General features: G+C 46.3%; 1 protein-coding gene across 2 annotated transcripts in view; it reads right to left on the bottom strand.

Annotated features, from left to right (window-relative positions):
- Nucleotides 1-14,562: 14,562 nt before the first annotated feature.
- The window catches only part of LOC113956530 (gamma-aminobutyric acid receptor subunit beta-4), a 70,373-nt gene continuing 63,600 nt past the window's right edge, over nt 14,563-21,335 (bottom strand). Inside the window, exons 6-9 of one of the 2 annotated variants that reach the window (XM_027663224.1) lie at nt 20,367-20,504; nt 18,705-18,857; nt 15,770-16,026; nt 14,563-15,292 (exon numbers count right to left, since the gene is read on the bottom strand). In XM_027663224.1, the coding sequence (XP_027519025.1) occupies nt 14,915-15,292; nt 15,770-16,026; nt 18,705-18,857; nt 20,367-20,504 (926 nt within the window). In that variant the 3' untranslated portion in view covers nt 14,563-14,914. The remainder of the gene's footprint in view (nt 15,293-15,769; nt 16,027-18,704; nt 18,858-20,366; nt 20,505-21,335) is intronic. The other variant, XM_027663225.1, reaches the window with a different exon arrangement.

The raw sequence follows: 21,335 nt of genomic DNA, 5'->3' as shown, positions 1-21,335 counted from the left end.
TCCTCCTTGGTCATCCAACGCTGAGCAGAACAGTCTTGCCAGCAGGGGCACGGCAGGCGAGGGGTGTCTGTGTCAGCCAACAGTGGTGTCCACGTGCAGAGCTGAGATGCTGCAGCAGTTCCTGCTCAGGATACAGGCAGAAATCCACCTGCATGGCTGATGGTGCTCAGCTCCGTGCTGACTTTCCACCCTCCCCTAAAAAAGAAGCTCCACCTGTACCTGCAGCACCCGCCTTTAAACTCGGGACTTTAACAAACCCGGCGGCAGCTCCTGCTGTGATCTGCACAGCACCCTGGGGAGGGTGAGCCTCCCCATGGCAACAGAGACATGAATCCAGCTGAAAATGAACTCATCAGTCACCAACAAACCCACGGAGTGAGAGAATATACAGTGTGAGGACGTGGGTGGGTGAGGACGGATGTACCCCGTGGGACCGGGGACGTGCCGGATGGGCCATTTCCAACAGCGCCGCTGTGAGCTCTGGATCACGCCACCAAAATGTGCTGCATGGAGAGAGCTCTTCCCTCAGGGCCTGTGCAGCAGAAATTTTAGACATGGGGAGTGAGGAACACAGTCTCATGTCTGCCCTATCTGCTGGTGCTGCTTCTTATTTCACTGATTACACTTTCTGATTGGTTTGGTGGGTTTACCTGACAGCGTCTCCTCAGAGAGTGCTGGGAGTGCTGGAGATGAACTCTTCTGGTGCCACACGAGTGAAAGTACAGGTGGATCATTTTTCCATACAGTATAGGATACAGGCTGAAATCAGACCCTTCCTCAACACAGTATAATGAGCTTTAGGGAACTCTTCTAAATCTTGATCAAGGACCTGCCCTGTAAATACACAACACAGATTAGAGTGATGTTTAAAACAGGCTACAGAGGTGAATTTTTGGTCCTAAAACTGAGATGATCATAGAAAACCACTGTCCATAATGGGTTATATAAGTCACATTTTTAACCAGGAATTCCTCTGCAGACTATTTTCTGAGCTACAGACCTTGTTATCATAATCCGTGCCTTCATTATTGCAAAGCCAGGCTCCTGCACAGTGTTCAGTATGATGTCAAAACTTAAACAAAACTTAACCAAAGCTGGTGCAGACCCTGACACAATCCTTGTCAGCAAAATCTGTTGCTGGGTTCTTTGACCCCCAGAACTTCAACTTCATCTGGTTTGTATGAAGCAGGTTTTAGAGGTTGGTTTTTTTTTTTTTCCCTTTTTTTTTTTTCCCTTTTTTTTTTTTTTGGCCAAGTAGCCCCTGTTTTGGATGTAATAGGTCCTCAGCTGGATGGAGGAGGAGCTTTTATCCCTTCAGCAGACACACCCTGGGATGCTGAGCTACTTTTGCACTGTGTTTGCAGCAGCCTGGCCAAACGGACCCTGCAGTCACGGGAAAAGCCCTGTCTTCCCACACAGCCTTTTGCTGTGAGAAATGGAGTGACACTGCTGGCTGCTGGAAGGGAATGTGGGCTCTCTCCAGGCTGTTCGTGACTGCACAGCTCTGCCTGGGGGAAGAAGTCCACAGGTGGGATTCAAGGTTAAATCCTCTGGCTGGTCCTGCATTTCCCACGGAACAGGGAATATTCAAACTGTTGACACAGCGCCCGATTTTGGCAGCTGCTTCAGCATCACCCTCACTTGGAGAGGTGGATTGTCTGGAGGGGAAGCTGAATGATCCAAACAGCAGCACAAAATGTCGAGGCTCCCCCAAACCAGGCGTTGGTGTTGCAGCTGGGTCGGTTTGGCTGCTCCTGCTCTCCAGACAGAGAGTGACTGACAAGGGCTCTGCAGCACAGAGTCTGTCAGCTGAGACTTCACAAGACAACTGGCTGGATAACGTTTGTTGTTCTTTTCCTTTTCCTTCAAAAATCTGCATTTTTGTCAAAAAACTGTTAAAAAAAAAAAAGTGAAGTCACGGTGATTCAAGGGAAATGCTCTTCAGCTGCATTGAAATAAAATACTTTATTTCATTTAAGTTTCAGTATCAGTGTTGCGCTCAATTTTTCTCAATTTCCCTCTTTCTGCCTCTGCCTGCCTGAAATTAGTCAATGAAAATTGTGTTGATACAGATAAAAACGTAATTTATTCTTGAACACAAAATGCCATGAAGGCATATCAACAAAAAAATAAAATCTTTTGAAATTGAAGGTTTCACATGCGTTAAAGATATTACTTTGAAATTTCCAAAACAACTCCTTTTTCTTTTTTTTCAAGAATCTCTCCTCATTCTCATACTGAAGAGACTGTATATTTGCTTTAATGCACGAGAGTTGGCAGAGCAATGCACTAACTCTGCCTTGTTGCTCACGTCCAAACTTTTGGAGATTGAGCTGCAGTGGCATCTCCTGCAAAGAGAGTTAGGAGAGAGTGTATTGATGCTGTTATACAAACTGATCTTGAGGGTTTCTTCTTTTCATCAGCAAGAGAATTTCCAGAATAAACCAATCTGAACATGCTTTAATATTTTTACAAACTTTGCATATCACTTTGGATGTTACTGTTACAGAACTTAAATGCCCAAGCCACTGAAAAGTCAGAGGAGCCTGGATGCTTTAATCACTTAAGGACTTGTGAAAATGTGGAGCTCTAGCATTATTTGAATATTAAATAAGTTTACTAGCACCATTAATGATCATTAATAATTGCCTTTGACTGTTTCTGTTGGGGAACAAAGTCTCTTTAGCTTCCATCTGTGGTTTTGGTGATGATGAGACCCTCAAGAATTTGGACATCCCGGACTGAGGACCAGAAGCCTGGCTCTCCTGTTAGCTTTCAAAAAAACTTCAGCTTTAAGCAAGCGTGGAGTCAGTGCTTCCCACTCATCCCACATCTGCTTAAAGCTGAAGTTTTGCAGGGAATGAGGAGACAGGAAGAGAGGGCAGTGGTGCTGTGGCTGTAACTGCAGCCTCTGAGCTCAGCAGGGCTTTGGGGCTTTAAAAAACCAGAGCTGTCCTGATGGCTGGTGAGGAGAGCTAAAAGTTCAACTGTCATAGCTGAAGAAAACAGGATAATGGGTTTATATTATATATAGACTTCAGTGGAAAAAAAAAATCCAAAGGCAAAAAAAGAAAGAATCTTCCTCCCCATTACCTGCCAAATATCACACAGTCAGTTTGCTGGGCAGGTGGTGACTTCAGTCGGTGTTGGAGAGGTGACCAAGGACTGGATTTCACATGTTGAGGGTTGAATGCAGTTCCTAGTATGATTTTTTTCCCCCTGACTTCTCATCCTAACAGCCACACTGATCCCACTGGCAGTAGGTCCCAGCTGAGAAGAGCTCCAGATGCCCAGCTGGAGCATATCAGGCAGTGTAAATGTTCCTGTTTTCCTGCCTGGCTGTGGGGGGACAGCATCTCTCTGCTACAGGGTGGTGTCAGTGACAAGCAGACTTCCAGCATCCTACCAGCATCCCTGTACTACTCACTTTTCCTTGTGTTTTCAATCCTTAGATTTATGTTTACAGAGTAAATCCAGGTCAAGCTGCAAGGAACAGAGCCTGGATGGAGCATGGACACCCAGTGCAGCTGTGCTGAGGGACTTTGGGGTGGTAACACTGCTTTGCACCACAGGGAAGGGGCACTCAAAGCCAGCTCCCTCCTTTTACTTGCTGTCAAATCTGACCAAGCATCCCACCCTCTCCCAGCATCCCCCCACGCCCCCAGGACACTTCAGCACCCACTGAACACACTCTCCCACTCTCCTGGCTGGGCAGACAGGCCTGACTTGCACATCCAAAGACTCCTAGATGGTCTTTTAAACCTTTAAAAAGAAATTTGAGACCTGAAGACAGCCTATGATCATTAAATACCTCAATCCCCTGCTCTAAGTGCCTCACTTGGTTCTGAATATGGTCCTGTGTAATAAAGCAACTTGTCCTAGTGGGAGGTGTCCCTGCCCATGGCAGGGGGTGTTGGGACTAGATCATCTTTAAGGTCCATTCCAACCCCTTAACATTCTAAGATTCTGTGTTTCTAATTCACTTTTGGTTAGCATGGGTAAGTCTAGAAGGCCTTGAGTGCTTTACTCACTTGTGGAAATAAGACTGAAGACCCCTTGAAAATGTAATCTCTCATCTTTGTTCCCCAAAGTCAGGGTAAGTCACTCTCACTGAGGTGTAAAAATAAGACTGGGAGTTTATTCCAATTTTCCCCTCTGGTCTAGGCCGTGTCATAGAGTTTGTGCATATTCCAGCTTTGGGTTCAACCCAGCAGAACACTTGGACATGCAGAAAACTTTGCTTAAGCCTCAGCAAAGTCCTTTGGACACACATTACAAGTGGTATTAATGCAGTTGTGTTCAAAGTTAAGGACAAGTTTGAGTCCTCTGGATGGCAAGGTACAGCTCTGGCCTAAAGACAGAAAATGGAAACACGTAGAACATTCAGACCAGCAGAGAAGGAGTTGATTGTTTCACCTTTAAAGGCTGTATTTTATAAGTGTTACTTTTGTTCTGGGTATAGGAAAAAAAAAAAGAAAGCGCAAACCCAAAAGCCCAAGAAAGATTCCTAATGAATTAATAATCAACAGTGTTCAAGTACATTTATGTCCACATACAGCATTTGTTAAAAAAGAAATATTTTTTTTGTGTTTTAACACCTTTTTTCAAAAAAAAAAAAAGAAAAAAAAAAGAAGAGAGAATAAATTAATGTACACATTACATTATTTTGGCACTGGTATGGACCATTTTTAAAAACATTTGCTGTTAGTATTTATAATGTTTGTACAAAATTGTAAACTATTTTCAAGTTTGTTGGTTTTTTTACTTTTGTTCAACCGTCACCTTTCAAAAACTGTCACTGCAGGAACAAAAACCCCCAAAAGAAAACCAAGGCATCTCTCTTTGCCCCTTCCCACCCTTCCTGCCCACTCTCCCTACAAGAAGGTGAAGGAGACAGTTTTTGAAAGCACCTGGCAGCAGTTGGTGAGCAGGTCCTTCCCGGGAGCCTCCTGCAGTGGGGGGTGGGCTCCGTGGGCTCCCACAGACACAGCCCAGCTCTGAGAGCAGCAAGTGCCCCCCACCACTCACACCTTCCCACCTCTAGAGTAGACAAAGATGGCTCTTTAGGTCATTTTATTTTATTTCTTTGTTTATTTTCCCCCTCCCCCCCCCCCCCCCTTTTTTTTTAAATAATTTTCTCTTTTTTTTTTTTTTTACAAAAATTTCTACATCTAAATCACTTTGCTAGAAACATTATTTTTCTTTCCTTTTTTTTTCCCTTTTTTTTTTTTACATTAGTTAAAGCAGAATCTGCTTTCGTGAAAAAAGACAAGGATCAAGGTCTTATTTCATGCAGAAAATGCAAATTAAAGATCATAAAAATGGGTGGTTTGTTCCGGTTTGGGGTTTTTTTCTTTTTTTTTTTCTTTTTTTTCTTTTTTTTTTTTTTACAACGCTGTACAGGATGCAACGCAGCCACTCAGAGTATGTTAAGATGGTTCACAGCAGTCCCTTGGATAGAATACATTGACACTGACATCGATCTTCCTGTCCTGTTGTCACTGTTGTCCAGTTGTTTGAATTTCAGGCCACATAAATTGTCCCCAGTTAGAGAAGACGCCGCGGCTTCTTCATCTTCGAGAGGAAGATGGATGGGTGCAGCTTGAGAGGATGATACACTGGCATAAATGGAATGGATTTGCCTGGGAAGGATGCCCCAGCCTTGCTCTCATATCTCTTGGCATAACATCCCTGTAGTGAGCACACCATGAAAGGCCATTTGCCCTTCAGAAACAGGTTTCTTTTTCGAAAGGGGATGTGATTTCACACAAAGACACAATATTATGACATGCCAGGCAATGGAAAAAAAGGAAAAAACAACCCACACCACAGACCAGACAACAGCCCTGCCACCAGGGTCACGTGTACATGCCAGAGGATGGGATATTTCTGGGTCACTCCTGAGGCTCTCCTTTATCCTCAGTTTTTCCATTTTCTTCTCTAGCACCTAGCTGCCCATCTTCCCAGATACCAGAAACCCTTCTCTGTGACAAATGCTGAGTCTTTCTAGGGGTTTGTTCACTCAGAACCTTCCCTTTTGGCCTGCCAAGCACATTGGCCCCAACCCAGTGAAGCTGTCAGATCCAGGCAAGATTTTAAGGAGATGCACAATCATCAGGGCTGCTCCTGTGCTCAGGCTGGAGCAAGGCGTGGGGCTTTGCTGGACTGGGACACTGGGTGGGCTTAATCTTTGCTTTGCCCATCCCCTTCTTGCTCCAGTGCAAGTGAAATGGGAGAGGAAAGGTTGCCAACTCCCTTGCTAACCTTGCTAGCCTTGGCAGGGGCTGAAACTCAGGGATTTCTGCCCAGTCTCTGTCTGAGAGAGCCTCTGGAACACGGCTCCCTTCTCTTTGCCTCAAAACTCAAGGGGCACAAGGGTAACAAGATCTCTGACAAAAGCCTGGAAGCTGCACTAGTAAAAGACCTGTTCCTGTTCAGAACACCCATTGTGGGTCCTCACACGTCCCCGAGGTGGGAGCACAGTGGTCCCCAGAACTTCAGGCTCTGTGGGACACTGGAGAAAAGAGGTTAAGCACCACCAGTTATGCCAGCACAGCTCTCTCACAAGGTGTGCCTCCTCTCTGGCCTCCCACCTGACATGTCATGATATTGTGCAGCAGCCACCCCTGCAGGGAGGAGTTCCCTGCCTCCCTGCTGCACTCACCACCGAGACCCTCTGGTCCTGTTGGGAGCCACCACTGCCTCAGCAAGGCTTGGTGCTCCAGGGCCCTGGGCACAGCCAGGAGATGGCAATGAGAAGGAAGAGACCAACCAAATGTATCATCCCCTACAGCTGAAATTAAAGAGGATTCCCTTTAGGACCGAGTGGGTCAAGCAGGTTTGTCCCAGTGTGGGGCAGAGCATCTGTCAGCCAAGGGGCAGGTACTCTGCAGGTAAGAGGTGAGATCAGCCACAGAGAGAAAAGCCTCTGCTAACCTGTTCCTGATGCTGAAACCCCAGCCACTGCCCTTTGTCTGGGTCCCCAAGAGGCAGTAGCATCACAACAAAGGGAATTACAGTTTTCTTCCTTGCTGGCTTGGCCTTTTGGTCCCCAAACCCTCCCCACCAGGCTCAGCAGCAACAGGAGATTATCTGCAACTGGGCATCATAAGCCACATGATGGCACATCCAGTGAAGTACACTGTGGTCAAGACATGTCCAGAGGTCTGGGAAAGTCAGGGAAAAGATCTCTGGTCCTTCTGCCTGGACACTGTTCATCACTTGCCCAGCAAGGTCCTGGTCGCAGCACCTAACCAAGCACAATTAACTCTGGTGCTGGCACAGCACTGAGAGCTGGGAGGCATTAGCCTTTACAGAAGGCAAACCAATACTGATCTACTGTTTAAAACACATACTGGAAGAGAAATTATCACTCTCTTCAAAAAAATAATGTTACTCACCACTATGCTATCTCATCCTTTTTCGGGGAAAAGTCTGCCAGCATAAATGCCAATCTCAGCCCGTGCAAATGATAAAATGTGCATCCCTGGATCACAAATGGGTCTATCACCTCTCCCCTCTTTGTCATACACATACTCAGTATTACTCAGTTAAGTGCTTTCTGCCTGTGACACTGGGAAGTTCTGTCTGTCTTAGATGGGAGCAGGCAGCCCACAGCCTGGAGCTGAGAACTAGAGGTTTGGGATGGTTTGGATCCATTATCTCCAGGGGGGTATGATGACAGTATCAGATTCTCAGAGCAAGGGACTGCATTTTGTCCCAGGGTTTTGTTGTCTAGAGCACAAGGGAGTGCAGAAGCTCCTGCTCACACAACTCCTCTTTGTTTTGTCTCAGCAAAACTCCTGTCCCTGGCTACCCACCAGTCCTTGGGGCCTGTTTGTCAGTAGAAAAGGCTGAGCTGGGGCTGTGGGGCTGCACCACAGTGGGGCAATCTAGCTGGAGTGGCAGCTACAGTGGAAGGAAGCCTTTCCCAAGAGATTGAGACTTCCCTTTGGTCTGCCTTCCACACAGAGTGGTGTTTAGTTTTGCTTTTTGCCTTTCACTCTTGCTGTGATAGCACAAACAACATGACACTCATTGGCTGAACTGCAGAGAGAAGCCACATTTCTGCCCCATGGAAGCAAGACTATGCCCTGCTTGTCCAAAGCACTAAACAAGACAGGCAATTTCTCATCTTGCTTGTCACCCTTGACACTCCCCCCAGCCCAGGGTGGTAACACAGAGGGTTACCCATATGCCTCAGACCCACTGCCATCATCATCACCCCTGGCATTCCCCATCACTCATTTCTGCTAACTGGAAACCAGGTGGCCCTCAGCTCAAATTCAATCAGTGCACTACACTTGAGACCACTCATTTGTACTTCCGACTTTCTGTACTTCTGCTGAAGAATTTGTCTGTGCAAGGACAAGGACCACTCCAGACAACTAAGCTTAACATGAGGTCCCTGTTTGCACTCTGTTGCAAACTCATCCTTCACAAAGTCATGAACCCACAGGCAAGGTTCTGTTGAATTGCAAAGGATCTTAAGACAACTCTTTTCACATGGAGGACTGGCTTTGTACCTCTTCTGAGCAGCTGGGCATTGCCTAACACGTGTCACCCTAGACTAAGACACAGGGAGGAAAGCAGCAGCAGTAGCAAAAGCCTCTCAAAGACAGTTCAGGCTCATATTGTCTTTAGTCCCTCTGCATTACATCTTTTGTCCAAGTGATATCTGATATGACCTTCCCCTCCTTCACTACCTCTCAAAACACAGTCAGGTATAATGCAGGTTGGCTCTCTGGGAAGAGACTGTGTGTGCAAGAGATTGGAATCTAATACACAGCCTCCTCCTATTGGCCTCAGGGGTGGTGGGATCAAACATTCAAAAGTTACTTACATACCATCACTTCCACCTCTACTGCCCTCCTCTTCTTTACTGAGCTTGGAGGTGGATCAGGGAGCCAGCCCTAAGGTCACCATCCCAGTGGGCTGTGCCTTCATGCAGGCACAGGTTTGCCCTCCAATCCCTGTGGGAAAAGTCTGGGGAAATGGTTATAGTAGCCTGAAGGACAGTGCTTCTTTATTACACTTGTCACCTTTCAGCTGTTCTTTACTTCTGAACGTACAGAACCATTTTTATTTGGTTTACATCAAGACATTAGAAATCAAACATATTTTTTTCTTAAAAAAAAAAAGAACAAAACAAAATGGAAAATAAAACCCAACACTATATACACCTTCTCTTGCCCAGTCTCTGCTCCCCCCCCCCCCCCCCCCCCCCCCCCCCCCCCCCCATCCTTTTTTTTTGCCCCCCTCCCCACACCTTTTGTTTTCCCACCTCCCCCCCAACACGCCCCCCCCCCCCCCCCCAAATTCCACATCTACTGTAAAGACACCCCACCCTGCTTGGTAAGCCCAGTCTCATCTCCAAGAAAGCATTTGGTAGCCAGCAGGACACTTCTTGCCTCATTGTCTCTGATCTCTGACACCAGGGCAGGGCTCAGCCGGTGCCCCAGCCTGGCACAGCTCCCCTGCACATCCCAGCCCAGCTCCTGTAGTTTTGTCCAGATGCAGCTGATTGTCCCCTCCTGCTGAGGGCCCTGCACTGTGAGCCTCCCCCTGTTTACCCCACTCCTGACCTCACCATCTCCAGAGACCACGGTGTGCCCACGGGGGCTGCTGCCATGGCTGGGTTTCCTGGCGTGCTGCCTGCAGCTGCACCCAGCCTGTCTGACTCACTGGTGCCCCCAGTTTGCAGTGCTCTAGTCCCTTCAAACCTAGTGCATGTATATTTTCACAACCTCTCTCCTGTTTGCTCTGCTTCTGAACTTACAGCTCTGTCCCAGCAACCACCTTCTCCTCATCCCCTCCTCTTCACCAGGATTTCAGTAACTACCTTCCCTAAAGCCACAGTCCTTTGGTCTGCAGCTCCAGAGCTTTTTCTTCTGTCCGAAAACAGCTCAGAGATTTAAACCCCTTCCTCCTCCCCACAATAAAGAAAACAAAACCAACTCACTTTCCCACCCCTTATCTCCTCCTGCCAGAGCCTCTAGAGCAGATCTGGTCAAACAGACTGGCCAGATCAGTTCCCTTCCTGGCTCTGTTTCTGGGAAGTGGATGTGCTGTCCATTGGACAGTGGAAGTGCCAAGCCTTGGCAGGTTCCCTACGTATTTGCAAGACATAAGCTGCTGGCATGGTGTCAGATGTGCATGCAAGAACGTTGGATGCCAGTTAAAACCTACAGTCCTGTTTGTTTCATGCACTGTGAACTTATCCTATATACACTACTGGCTGGTTTATGCTTGAAGACATGAATATAAAGGTATACATTTTCCTTTTGCCTTAGTAACCAAAGCTTTACTTTCACCCATGGAATAGCAGGGGTTTGCTAGCAGGGCTCTTATTTCCCTCTTTTGCACATTCTCTCATTGTCTTTTCATTTCTTAGTACTCAAAGGGGGGATAGGAGGGGGACAGATAGAATTACAGTCCCAAGGTCCTAGTTACTAAAGGTCCCTGAGTGACAGCACTATACAGTATCAGAAAATGAAGCAATAGAGTTGTGTTGGCCACGGATATCCTGAGAGAGATTGCATTCCTATTTCTGCTTCTCCTCTTTCACGTGGTGCACAACATTCTCCCCCAGCTCAGTTCCCTCAGGTAGCCTGGAGCATCCCTCGTGTTCAAGTTCTAGCCTCTGCTAAAAAACATGACCAACAGCAAGTAGCAATCCTGCCCCAAGCTGCCAACAAACCAAGCCCTGACCATTGCCTTCTGCACCACTGCAAGAGAAGCCAGAAGCAGCTCCACTTTGGAACAGCACTCACACTCTTTCCTCCCCCTTTCCCCACTGCTCTGCCTTTGTGGAGGAAAGGAGGACAACAGTGGGCACGCAAGATGCAGCATGGAAATACCCTCCACCCTTCCAATAACACTCGTGCTTGTGTGATGGCTTGAAACCTCTGAGCCTTGAGTATGATTAAAATCCCTATTTTTCTTCACTATCTCCTTTCTGGATTGCTGGACCTCAAACCAAGGCGTGGGTTTGTTGCCTTTCTTAGGGGTGGACGCAGACAGCTGTGGAGGGAGGACATGGAGGTGCCACCTCAGTTTTGGAGGAGGGCATTTCTAAAGGCCTTCAGCATTCTTCCCTCACCCCAGGGCGAGAACACATCTTCTATTACTCATCTGACTCACAGGACGTTCGGTTGTTCTCCAGCATTCTGCCCCATCATCAGAAGTTATAAGGCAGCTCCTGAACTGTGAAAAGTTCTGACTGCACACTCTTTGGCAAAGATTATTGTGGTGGACCAAATAGTCCAGATGTCTGGATATACTGACTCTGTGAAGTAAAACTGACCTGGTAATACCAAGTTAGGAACATTCAAAGAGAGAAACTAGGATGACTCCTGATAAGAAAGAGAACCCAGCCAACAGAGGACCGAGGCAACAGCAAAGGAGCCTGGCTCCCAGTCCCAGCAGGTGAAGAAACCGGCTAAGCAGTGCCTTTTCCCTGGAAAGCTTTTGGATTGTCACTATGAAATTCTGGGCTCAATCTCTGATTGAAGCCTCAGATATTAAACACAGCCCCCCCTGTGCCTGATCTCCTGTTTCTGGAGGCCCTGGGCTGTACCTGCAGGGCACTGGATGGGGTCGGTCAGGACCCCACTCTGTGTGGGGCTCAGCACCCGAGGAGCAAAGAGCATCAGTGGGTTTTGCAACATATGTGTGCTGCTGCCTCTGCCAGCCTTTGGGACCAGCTGAGAGAGCTCTCAGGTGCCTAACTCCTGTCACACATTTGTCAGGATTTTACTACAACCACCAAATTACTGGAGTTCCTGAGTCATCTCCCTCAGCTTCGTCATTTCTTACCACACAGCCATTTGTTTTCCCTCCAATCTTAATAGGCTTCTTATAACTGCCTCTTTTTTTCCCTACTTTTATCATTCTGATCACCCTTTACATTGTAATCACATATATAAAGGGTGTTTAGATATTTTATTTAATCGTCAGTCATCTGGTTAGACTCCCCTTAAAAACTGAACCTGCTGATAGGCAGTCTCCATCTGGGAACTGCAGCCACAACATGCATATACCCACTGACATTATACTGCTGATGTCATAAAACATGACTTTATGACTTCCACTAAAACATTGAAAAGATATTTCTGAATAGAATCTCACTAGATAGTGACTTTCTCCATTGGCCAACTTTAAATTCCTATGTCTCGGGTGGACAGGACTGCCCAATCCAGCCTGAGCCCTATTATCCAGCTCCAGTCACTCTCCAGACTCTTATTCCTATACAGACTCCATATAAAAACTGCAGTAATAGTGGGAAAAACCCATTTTTGACAGCACTGCTCCTGAATGTGGAGAGCAGTGAGAGACTGTTCTGCAGGGCAGCGGAGAATCTAAGTCTGATTTAACAATTGTGCTAAAACCTTGGTGAGTCCAGGGAGGCCTGGACCAGATCTGTGCACACATGGACATGAGAGAGGGAGACAGAGATGGGGGACTGGGAAGGATGGATGCTCTACTTTTATGCTTCAAATTCTCCATAAGACACATTACTGATACAAAAATAATAATACTAATTACTCTGATGAGGCCTGATCCTGCTTCATCCAAGTCATGGCAAAACTTTCCATGACCTCAGTGTCACTAGGTCAGGCCTGCAGTGATTCACATTTCCATAGTGCTGTACAGACACAAATTAGTGAATCAAAGATGTGCATTAGACTCATCTGCCATCTGAAAAACAGGAGTTTCCCTGGTCTCAGAGGATCACTCTGCTCTCCCAAGCAATGGGAATGGAGGAGAAAGGGAAGAGAATGCTAGCAGGAAAATAAAGGGATGGTTGGATAAAGGGCAATGTGGGTGTCTGCGGGTCTCTCAGGAAAAAACTACCAGGTAGGAACAAGGTTCCCATCATTACTCCAGGAATGGCAGAATGACCCTAGGGTTAAAGTTTTGCACTTGTGAATAAATTATTTTCATGGCTTTTATTAATATTATAAGTGAGATTATCAATCATCAGTGATTGCCAAAGTGGCCAGTAATTCAGTGGTTATCCTGAAAGTCACTGGCTCCTTTGGAAAAAGCTGACCTTGCTCTCCAAGGCCAAATTACCCTTCTGGACCTTCATAATGATTGCCCGTGGATGGAAGCTGCTAGAGACTTAGGAGCTTCCACTAGCACTGACAAGCTCAGCATTCTCACTGCAACCTTCACCCTGCCCAGCCTTTGAAGATCATCCCCTTCCAGCAGGATGATGCTCCACAGAACTCTCCTGCATCCTTAGCCACATCATCTGTAAGAAAGGGCACAGGGGGCTTTTCTCTACATTCTGCATGTATTAACAGACACAAAGCAAAGCCTGATAGAAACAGCACAGATCAAAGGTTCCCACTCCACAATTTGCTTCTGAACTTCTTAGGAAAGGGGATAATAATTGTTTCCATATTTTTTTTTTTCATCCTGAAGCATAACAAAGTTAAATGACATCCAGCCTTTCCTGCACCTTGATGTAGGCTATGGTCACTTAGTGGGCTGGAGTGTGAAGTCCATTGCCTGGCATAAAGAACAGGAAGAGAGGGGAAAGGATTTTTAGAGTCCTGCAACTGCTTTTCTCTCCAAACTCTGTAAGAAAGATGCAGGGTGGGAATGACTAGGAACAACCCCTCCTTTCAGGACCGAATCAACTTAGTCTCCTAGAGATCAGGTGCCAGTGGTGAACAGCAGCACTGTCCCACTGCTGATGCCCAAGTCCCCTCTCTGTTCTCAGCAAATGGATATTTGCACACTCTGCCTCCCCAGCTCTGTCTCTGTCGATTCAAAGCCGGGGCTCCAAACCCACCAAGCTGCAACGAGCAAACAAACCCCTGCTATTCCCCCCAGAACACTGCCAGTCAAATGTCACCTGTGTTCTCTTTCTTTCTACAAAAGATATTACAAAACCCCCCCTCCCCAGCTCCCCTCCCCAGAAAACATGCTTGCACTCACACATCCATACTGACACACGTGCACACACACACACACACACACACACGTGCATTCATCCAGGAAAAACAGCTTGCAAACTCCTGAAGGTGGAAAAAGGCATCTTGCAAATGTGCCTCGTTTTTGATAAGTTCCCTCCTCCTCCCCCCCCTCCCATAACCCCACATTGCCCCTTCCCTCCCAAATAATTGCCTTGTCCTCCCCCCTTCCCAGCTCTTCCAAAATAAATATTCTTTTTATTTGTCGGTTTAAAAGATTCTTTCAGGCTCGTAAGCAAGAGAGAGGGAGAGAGGAAAAGAAAAATCTCGTAAGCATGAGAATGAAACCCCATCACCTCATGAATCCATGAGAGAATAAACATGAAGGGGTTAAGAGCAGTGATAGAAATATTAAAAAATATAATAAAACTGAAAAGTGAAAGATGAAGTTCAGTAGTGAAATGGAAGTGAGGATAGCGCATTAGTGAGCACAGCCAAAGATAACCTATCACCCCCACCAGTTTTTGACTCAATTTCTTTAAATCTCCCCCCTCTTTTTTAAAAAAACTTTTCTTGGTTTTGGGGGTTTCTTGTGTTGTTGGTTTTTTTTTCTTTTTTTTTTTTCTGTCTTTTTTTTTTTTTTTTTTTTTTTCCTTTTTTTTTTTTTTTTTTTGGTTTTTGGTGTTTTTGTCGGTTTTTTTTTTACAATGGTTTAAGTCCTTCAGCAGGAAACCAAAATCAAGACAAACACATCCCTCCCTGAAACCACACCCCCTCCTGTACCCTTCTCTCCCTCACCCCGCCCCACACTCCGTGGTTCTACGTGTGCTGAAAAGAGAAGAGTAAGCTTAGAATAAACCTAATGAACCAGAGGAATAAATGACAATGATAGTAAAGAGTAAAACCCAAACCCAAAAGACCACAACACTCCTGTTGTGTTGTCATTGTCTGAGTGTCTGTCCCTATCTCTCTCTCGGAGGCCGCAGGCATCAATTTACATAGTACAACCAGTAAACAAGGTTGAAGAATCCAAAAGTGATTGGAAAAATGATTCGTGACCACTTGTCAATGGTGCTGACGTCTGTCAGGTCTGGGATTTTGAGCTTCAGCTTGGACGACCGCCGGCGCAGGCGGCAGTTGGCGCGGTTGCGCGCCGCGGCGTGGTGGCTCAGCGGGACGTGGCGGTCCAGGGTCGGGTGGTGGCCAAATCCATCCCGAGAGGCCAGGGGCTTCCGGAACTGGATTCCTGAGCCTTCAAAGGACATGACAGAGTTTCGAGAGTCGCCAACGCTGCTCATCATGTCCGTGGCCAGCAGCTCATTGTTCATCTCCAGAGTGCTGAGGAGGATGTTGCCGTAAGGGTCAACCTAGAACGGGGGAGACAGAGAGAAAGGTAGTGGGGGTATCCTGTGCAGGATGCACACACCAGAAGGGGGGATTTTGAACTGTTTTCTGTGTAACAAAACCACTGATCGGGTCATTTGTGAGCTCTGAACGTGCTGCATTTGTTGTCCCCTGCTGCTGGAGTCGAAGGACCAGCCACATGTGCTTGCAGCCAGCTTTTGAGTGGGGTGCTGTGATTCTGCCAACACAGCAGGACCAAGAGCCACAGGAGTGCCTTTGGGTACACCTGCCCCATGCAAGGGATAAGTCCTGATGAGACTGGTTTGACGGTGATAAAAAAAACGATCAAAGAGAAAAAAAACCTCCCAGTCATCACCAGACGAGGGGAACTGGAGTTCACCTCTCCTGATGAGGACACAGGCTGCTCCACAGCTCATCCAGGACAGAATGAACAGCGGGGAGCCTGAATCCTCCTGCCACAATGAAAATAGAGGACAAACCTGCTCTCTCACCCTCTTCTCCTCGTAGCGGTGGCGCTCGTTGTTGGCCTTGCTGATCCGCTCACTCTGCTTCTTCTGCTGCCGGGGCCCTCGCCCAAAGAATATGTAGTTGACAAAAGCATATTCCAGGAGTGCCAGGAACACAAAGACGAAGCAGCCCATGAGATAAACGTCGATAGCCTTCACGTAAGGGATCTTGGGGAGAGTCTCCCGCAGGTGGGTGTTGATGGTGGTCATTGTAAGCACCGTGGTGACCCCTGCAAGGAGAGGGGAGGTGCTCTGTTACCAACGTGGGATGATTTCCTGAAATGCCACTCTCAGCTTCCCCGTTCCTCCCTCCTAGCTGGACAGCCTCAGGAGGGATGGGAGTAGTGCAAATGGGGAGAAAATCCTCATTATTCTAAGCCCAGGTGCCCAGCACAAATCGCTGCAGAAGATAAACCAGCTGCAAACAGTGGGAGAAAATGCCAAAGCTGAGTATCATCAGGATGATGGGCATCAACATCCTCTGGACCTCGTTTCTTTAAGTCCTCCCTGATTCTCCTTTCCCTCAGTGTGGTAGGAAATATTCAGTTTTCCTCTGTTTTTTAACCTCTTCTCCTCCCCTTTTTCTACTTCATGAACTCATCAGGCCTCACTGTGTGCTACGGAATGCCTCAGTGCCCTTGACATGAATTTCTAATCTTCTGTGTCTTTCCAATGCCATGAATAGGAGAAAGAGTGAAGAGATTCCCTCTTCATGGCACTCTCTTTTTTTTTTGCTTTCCTCATAGGCTTTTGTCCACATCCTTGACCCTGCCAGTTCCCACCTTCCTCTCACCAGCTTTAACACTCATTACTTCAATTATCACTTGTACACATTCCTCCCATGGTTCTCACACTCTCTTTTTTAGGCTTACTCATATTTCTTGCATCTTAAATAAGCATTTCATGAACACTTTTGTCCCCATCCACTCAGCCTCCAAAAGCCTGGTGCACCATGGTTACTCTCACAGCTTCAGGCCTCTCCTTCAGTGTCTTCTCAGACTCTTCCCTTCTCTGGACTCTCAGAGTGGCCCCAGATCTCTTGATTTCTGTTGAAATCTCAGATTTGACAGTCTGTCACCTCCAAAAAGATGGCAATGAGCCCTCATATTTCTTTTGGGGCTGGTAACTCTTCCTCTTCAACTCAGTTTTCTTCTCTCACTTCTCTAGCTCAGCTGCCCTCACTTACTACCTTTTTCTCCTTTTCTTCTTGTGTCCCTCCTTCTTATCCATCTGTTAACAGCATTATTAGTCTCAGTGACCTTCATTTGCTCCTCTGGTTTCAGCACTACCTCTACAGGGATGGCTCTCAAAGCTCTCTGTGCATCCTGGCCCACTGCTTGTTGTCTTTAGTGTAAATTCTGATTAAAGACTTAAAGAACTGTTAGTCTCCTGCTGAGTAAGTAGAAGGGAGATGTATTTAGATACATACAATATATTGTATTGTCTAAATTTAGATAGCAATCTAAACATGCAGAAATCTGAGGCAAAGGAAGGGGAGTAGAATGTTCTCCCTGGCTCCATTAAGAGCTGGACAAATTGCAACAGAGACTTAGGGTAGAGGCAAAGAAGAGCTTTTTGACTATATGAGCAGGTAAATCTGGAGATGAAGTGACCAGAGGAGCAGAGAGTTTCCTTCTTTGGAGCTTTTAAAGCATAAGTTAGATAGAGAACTGTCAGGAGTAGTTTTGGGAGAGCTGTTCCAGTTCTGATCTACAATGTTTTCTTCTGTCTTTTCCTTCAAATCCAGATGTCAGAAGACATTCACCAGCTGTGCATCTCCCATCCCCCCTTCTGCTTGTGCTTTCACTGTGCCAGCAATGTCTGCCACGGTCTCTTTTTCTTCTCTCACTGATTGTACTCTTGTCAATGTAACTTACCTTTTTAATTTACTGTGTTCTTCTTCTTCCCTCCCTGTCTCTCTGCTCCAGCCTCTCCAAGCAAGCACAGCCAAATTACCTATTTTATATCTTTGCACAAACCATCCCTCCCTTCTGAGTCTTCTCAAACTCTGTCTTCTCCTACAGCTAATTCAAACCCCAACCTTTCCTGTAAGACCTGTGCTGCATTGCCTCTGAGCCTTTTTCCACTCACAGATCCAATCCTGCTCCCTCCCTGCCTCTCCTAAAGTTCACCTCTGAACTTTATATCATGTTGGACAGCTCCATTCTCGTATGTCAGTCATCCCCTCTTTCTCCTGTTCCTTCTTCAAAATCCTCATCTCCAATCCACCCCCACTTCCCTTCTGTTGCTTAAAAGACCTCATTTTTTTTTCTTCTCATAGGAAAACATTCCTTTTTAGGAATGCTTAAGAAGAACTTGGACTTTAACTACTGACCGACATTTGCCTTGGCTACGAAGGTCTTCAGCTATAGAAAGTGCCTGTAAGGGGTCTGAACTATCACAAAAATGTGCAATGCCCCTTCCTCCCTTTCTTTCATCTTTTAACCATTCACATTCTGCTCTTTGGCCACCCACCCTCAGCATTTATCATCCAGCTAACCAGTCCTGGCACAAAGAGGTGCCCAGATGTGTCTTCTTAAGAAAACCAGCACAAACCAGAGTGAAGGAACCAGTGTGCTTGTGGCGTGTCAGAATCCCACATATCTGAGAATCTGTGACCATCCCTGGTTTTGTTTAGACAGTTTAAACTCCCGTGGTAGAACTTTTACTGACTCAAACAAAACAGACTCCAGCTTGGGAAGTACTAACACTTCTGAACAAAAAAACTATAGCTCTTCTGATCGAAAATTTAAAGTTTGCTCTCAGGAAAAAAATGTCCACTTGGGATGACAGCTTTGACAGATCTATGGGCTTAACTGCTGCCTCATAAAGAAAAGGTATTTTCTTTCTTACAGGTGACCTCCCTCATGGAAACACCCTCTCTGACATATAATGGGAAGGTACATACCCAGTGCCACCCGTGCAGCAGAAGCATCATAATTGATCCAGAAGGAGACCCAGGACAGGATGGTGATGAGAATAGATGGCATGTAAGTCTGCAGGATGAAGTAACCAATGTTCCTCTTAATCCGAAAACTCAAGGACAGGCGCAGATACGAACCTGCCAACGAGATATTAAAGGGAGACGTTGTTTGAGAGGAGGGCAAGGCTGTATTTATGGTAAGAGCTTAGGTTAGGAATTGAAATTTTATTTGGAAAATGTTCTCAGGAGGCAGGAATAAAAATCTCTTTTCTTCTTCATTTAGTTATGCAGACTCATCAGTTTTTGAAAGCGGTCTCTTCAGAATCTGCTCAGTTGTCTCAGAATATTAAGAAGAAAGAAACTACATAAGTTACATTATTATATCAGCCACCATGGGAGAATGGCTCTTATTATGGGATCAGCCAATTTGATAGAGACTTACATGGGAGACTTTAACCCTATATTTGGGTGCCATGAGATGATTTTCCAATGTTTCATGTGCTACCTTTGCCTCCAAACAGCAATGAAGATCTGAATCATACTTTTCCCATGCTGTTCTAAAAATGGGTTATGGTCAGGCTGGGCAAATTCAGATGCAAATAGAGTGGTGTTAGTTAATCTGTAGGTCTCTTTTTTATTATTTTCAAGTTATTGCAACTTCCTCCTAATCTTTTAGCAAACCTAATGAGGATAGTGAGGACAATAAGTACTTTTACAGTCCTTCCACTGGAGCAGGCTAATTTTGACAGACTCTTTCATTGCTGTGAAATGAAGTCCAAGTCATTCCTCCTTCCCACCTCTGTCCCTTAGGCAACACAGCAGCCTGAAACATGGGTTTAATCCTGGTTTAGCAGCTAAAGTAACAAGATAACGACAGATTTTAATGATCAAGGAGGCAGACTGGGAATAAGGAGGCACTGTTCTCTTACCACCCTGTGCCACTTTTGTAGCTTGAACACAACATCCCAGCAGTCTTTTTTTTTTTGAAGGTTTTACCTATTTAGACTGCAAACTTCTTCTGGAGGAATAGTGCCTCTTGTAGTGGGTCTCTGGGTTGCCATTGCAATGGGACCCTGCTCTCAGCATGCCCCTGAGGCACTGTGGGAACAACATCACCATCTGCCACCACTGCTGATACCCTCGGGCTGTGTTTTCATGGCACTTCAAAAGTTGTCCTGTTTAACAGGTGTGGGGTTTGCTGTTTTGGCAGTGAACCCTACATCACAGCAAAGTGAAGACAGCAACCAAAATCCAAACCCCTCCAACTTGCCAGCTGGCAGTATCTGAATCGTCCCAGGTATTCTCACCAAATCTTTTTACTGCCCTGTACAGATGGGTTTGCATAATTTCATAAGCCACTTGCTTTTCAATGGATATATTCTTCTTCTTACTATTGCACCTACATTAGACCCAGGTGTACACCACATAAAAATTAGATAAAGGCTGAGAACCTTCTCAAGAGGTTCTGTTTTGAGCCCAGCTGATGTTTTGACTTAGAAAGGAGAACAACTGCAGCAAAGAAAATGATCCTGTAAGTCTTTGATGAGGAGCAGCAAAAACAAACAAACAAACAACCAAAAACCAGGAAAGCTGGCAGGCCCAGAAGATGCCTCTTTTCTAAAGGAACAGAAGCCTGGGTTGACTCACCAGTGGTGAAGACCACTTCCCTGCTGACCAGCCTCTGCTCAATGATGGTGAACTGGGGCAGCTCGAGCACCTCCATCCCTGTGACAGCAGAATCATTTCCTTGCCAGAAGAAGACAATGTCATCAACCGTGTAACCATCTGCAGGGAGGAGGAAGCACAGAGGGAGAACTGAGCTGAGAAGCTGGACCAGATGACACACCCCATTTTCAATAAGGTGATCTGGAAAAGGATCCAAAACAAAGTCCACACCATCAGACAGCAAGCCTAGACCCTCCCTCTCCTGTACTCCTCTTCTTCAGCTGAACTTGGCAGTACAGCCCCCAGCAGATGTGGAAAATATTGGTCAGAACACCCACTTCTGTCTAGAATTCAGGAGAAAAAGGTGAGACATGGCCCATCAAGCCTTCACTTGTGCTACATAATCTCCGTGCCTGACATGACAAGGACTTGTGCACCAGAAGCCTCTGTCAAATGCACCAAACACAGCATTCTGCTTTTTAAAACTGCCTGCTTTTACCAGGAGGGGGAGACCACACAATATAGACTGGTGGGGACTGGGTAAACAGGGCATTGCACTATTAAAAACTCCCAGAGACAGAAAGATCTACAACAGCAGTTGAAAAGAAGTTTGAAGATCAGAGCACCTTCCTCTTCCAAGTAATCCCAGTTGAAACCGGGATCCAAGAAGTGGACAGAGTCTCTGAGACTGGGGGTTGCTTTTACCAAGTGCTGGCTGAGAAGGGCAGTAACGGGACAAGAGAGGAAGAAGAGTCAGGCTCATAACAAATATTCATCCTTTGCATTTCAGGGTAGTGGGTTTGTTGACTCAGCCAAGGGTACAGCCTCTTTAACCCCAAACTATGTACACCAAACAGGGCTGCATGGGCTGGAAACACTGAGAGACCCAAAGCCACAGTCTCAGGGGAAAGACCCTCCCGAGGTGCTCTGGACTCATGGCAAACGAGGCCA

Source organism: Corapipo altera, unplaced genomic scaffold, assembly GCF_003945725.1.
Source record: "Corapipo altera isolate COAL_440 unplaced genomic scaffold, ASM394572v1 107b, whole genome shotgun sequence".
In the NCBI taxonomy this organism is placed as follows: Eukaryota; Metazoa; Chordata; class Aves; order Passeriformes; family Pipridae; genus Corapipo; species Corapipo altera.
The sequence above is the reverse complement of the archived record's forward strand: the minus strand, read 5'-3'. Positions and strand labels throughout refer to the sequence as shown.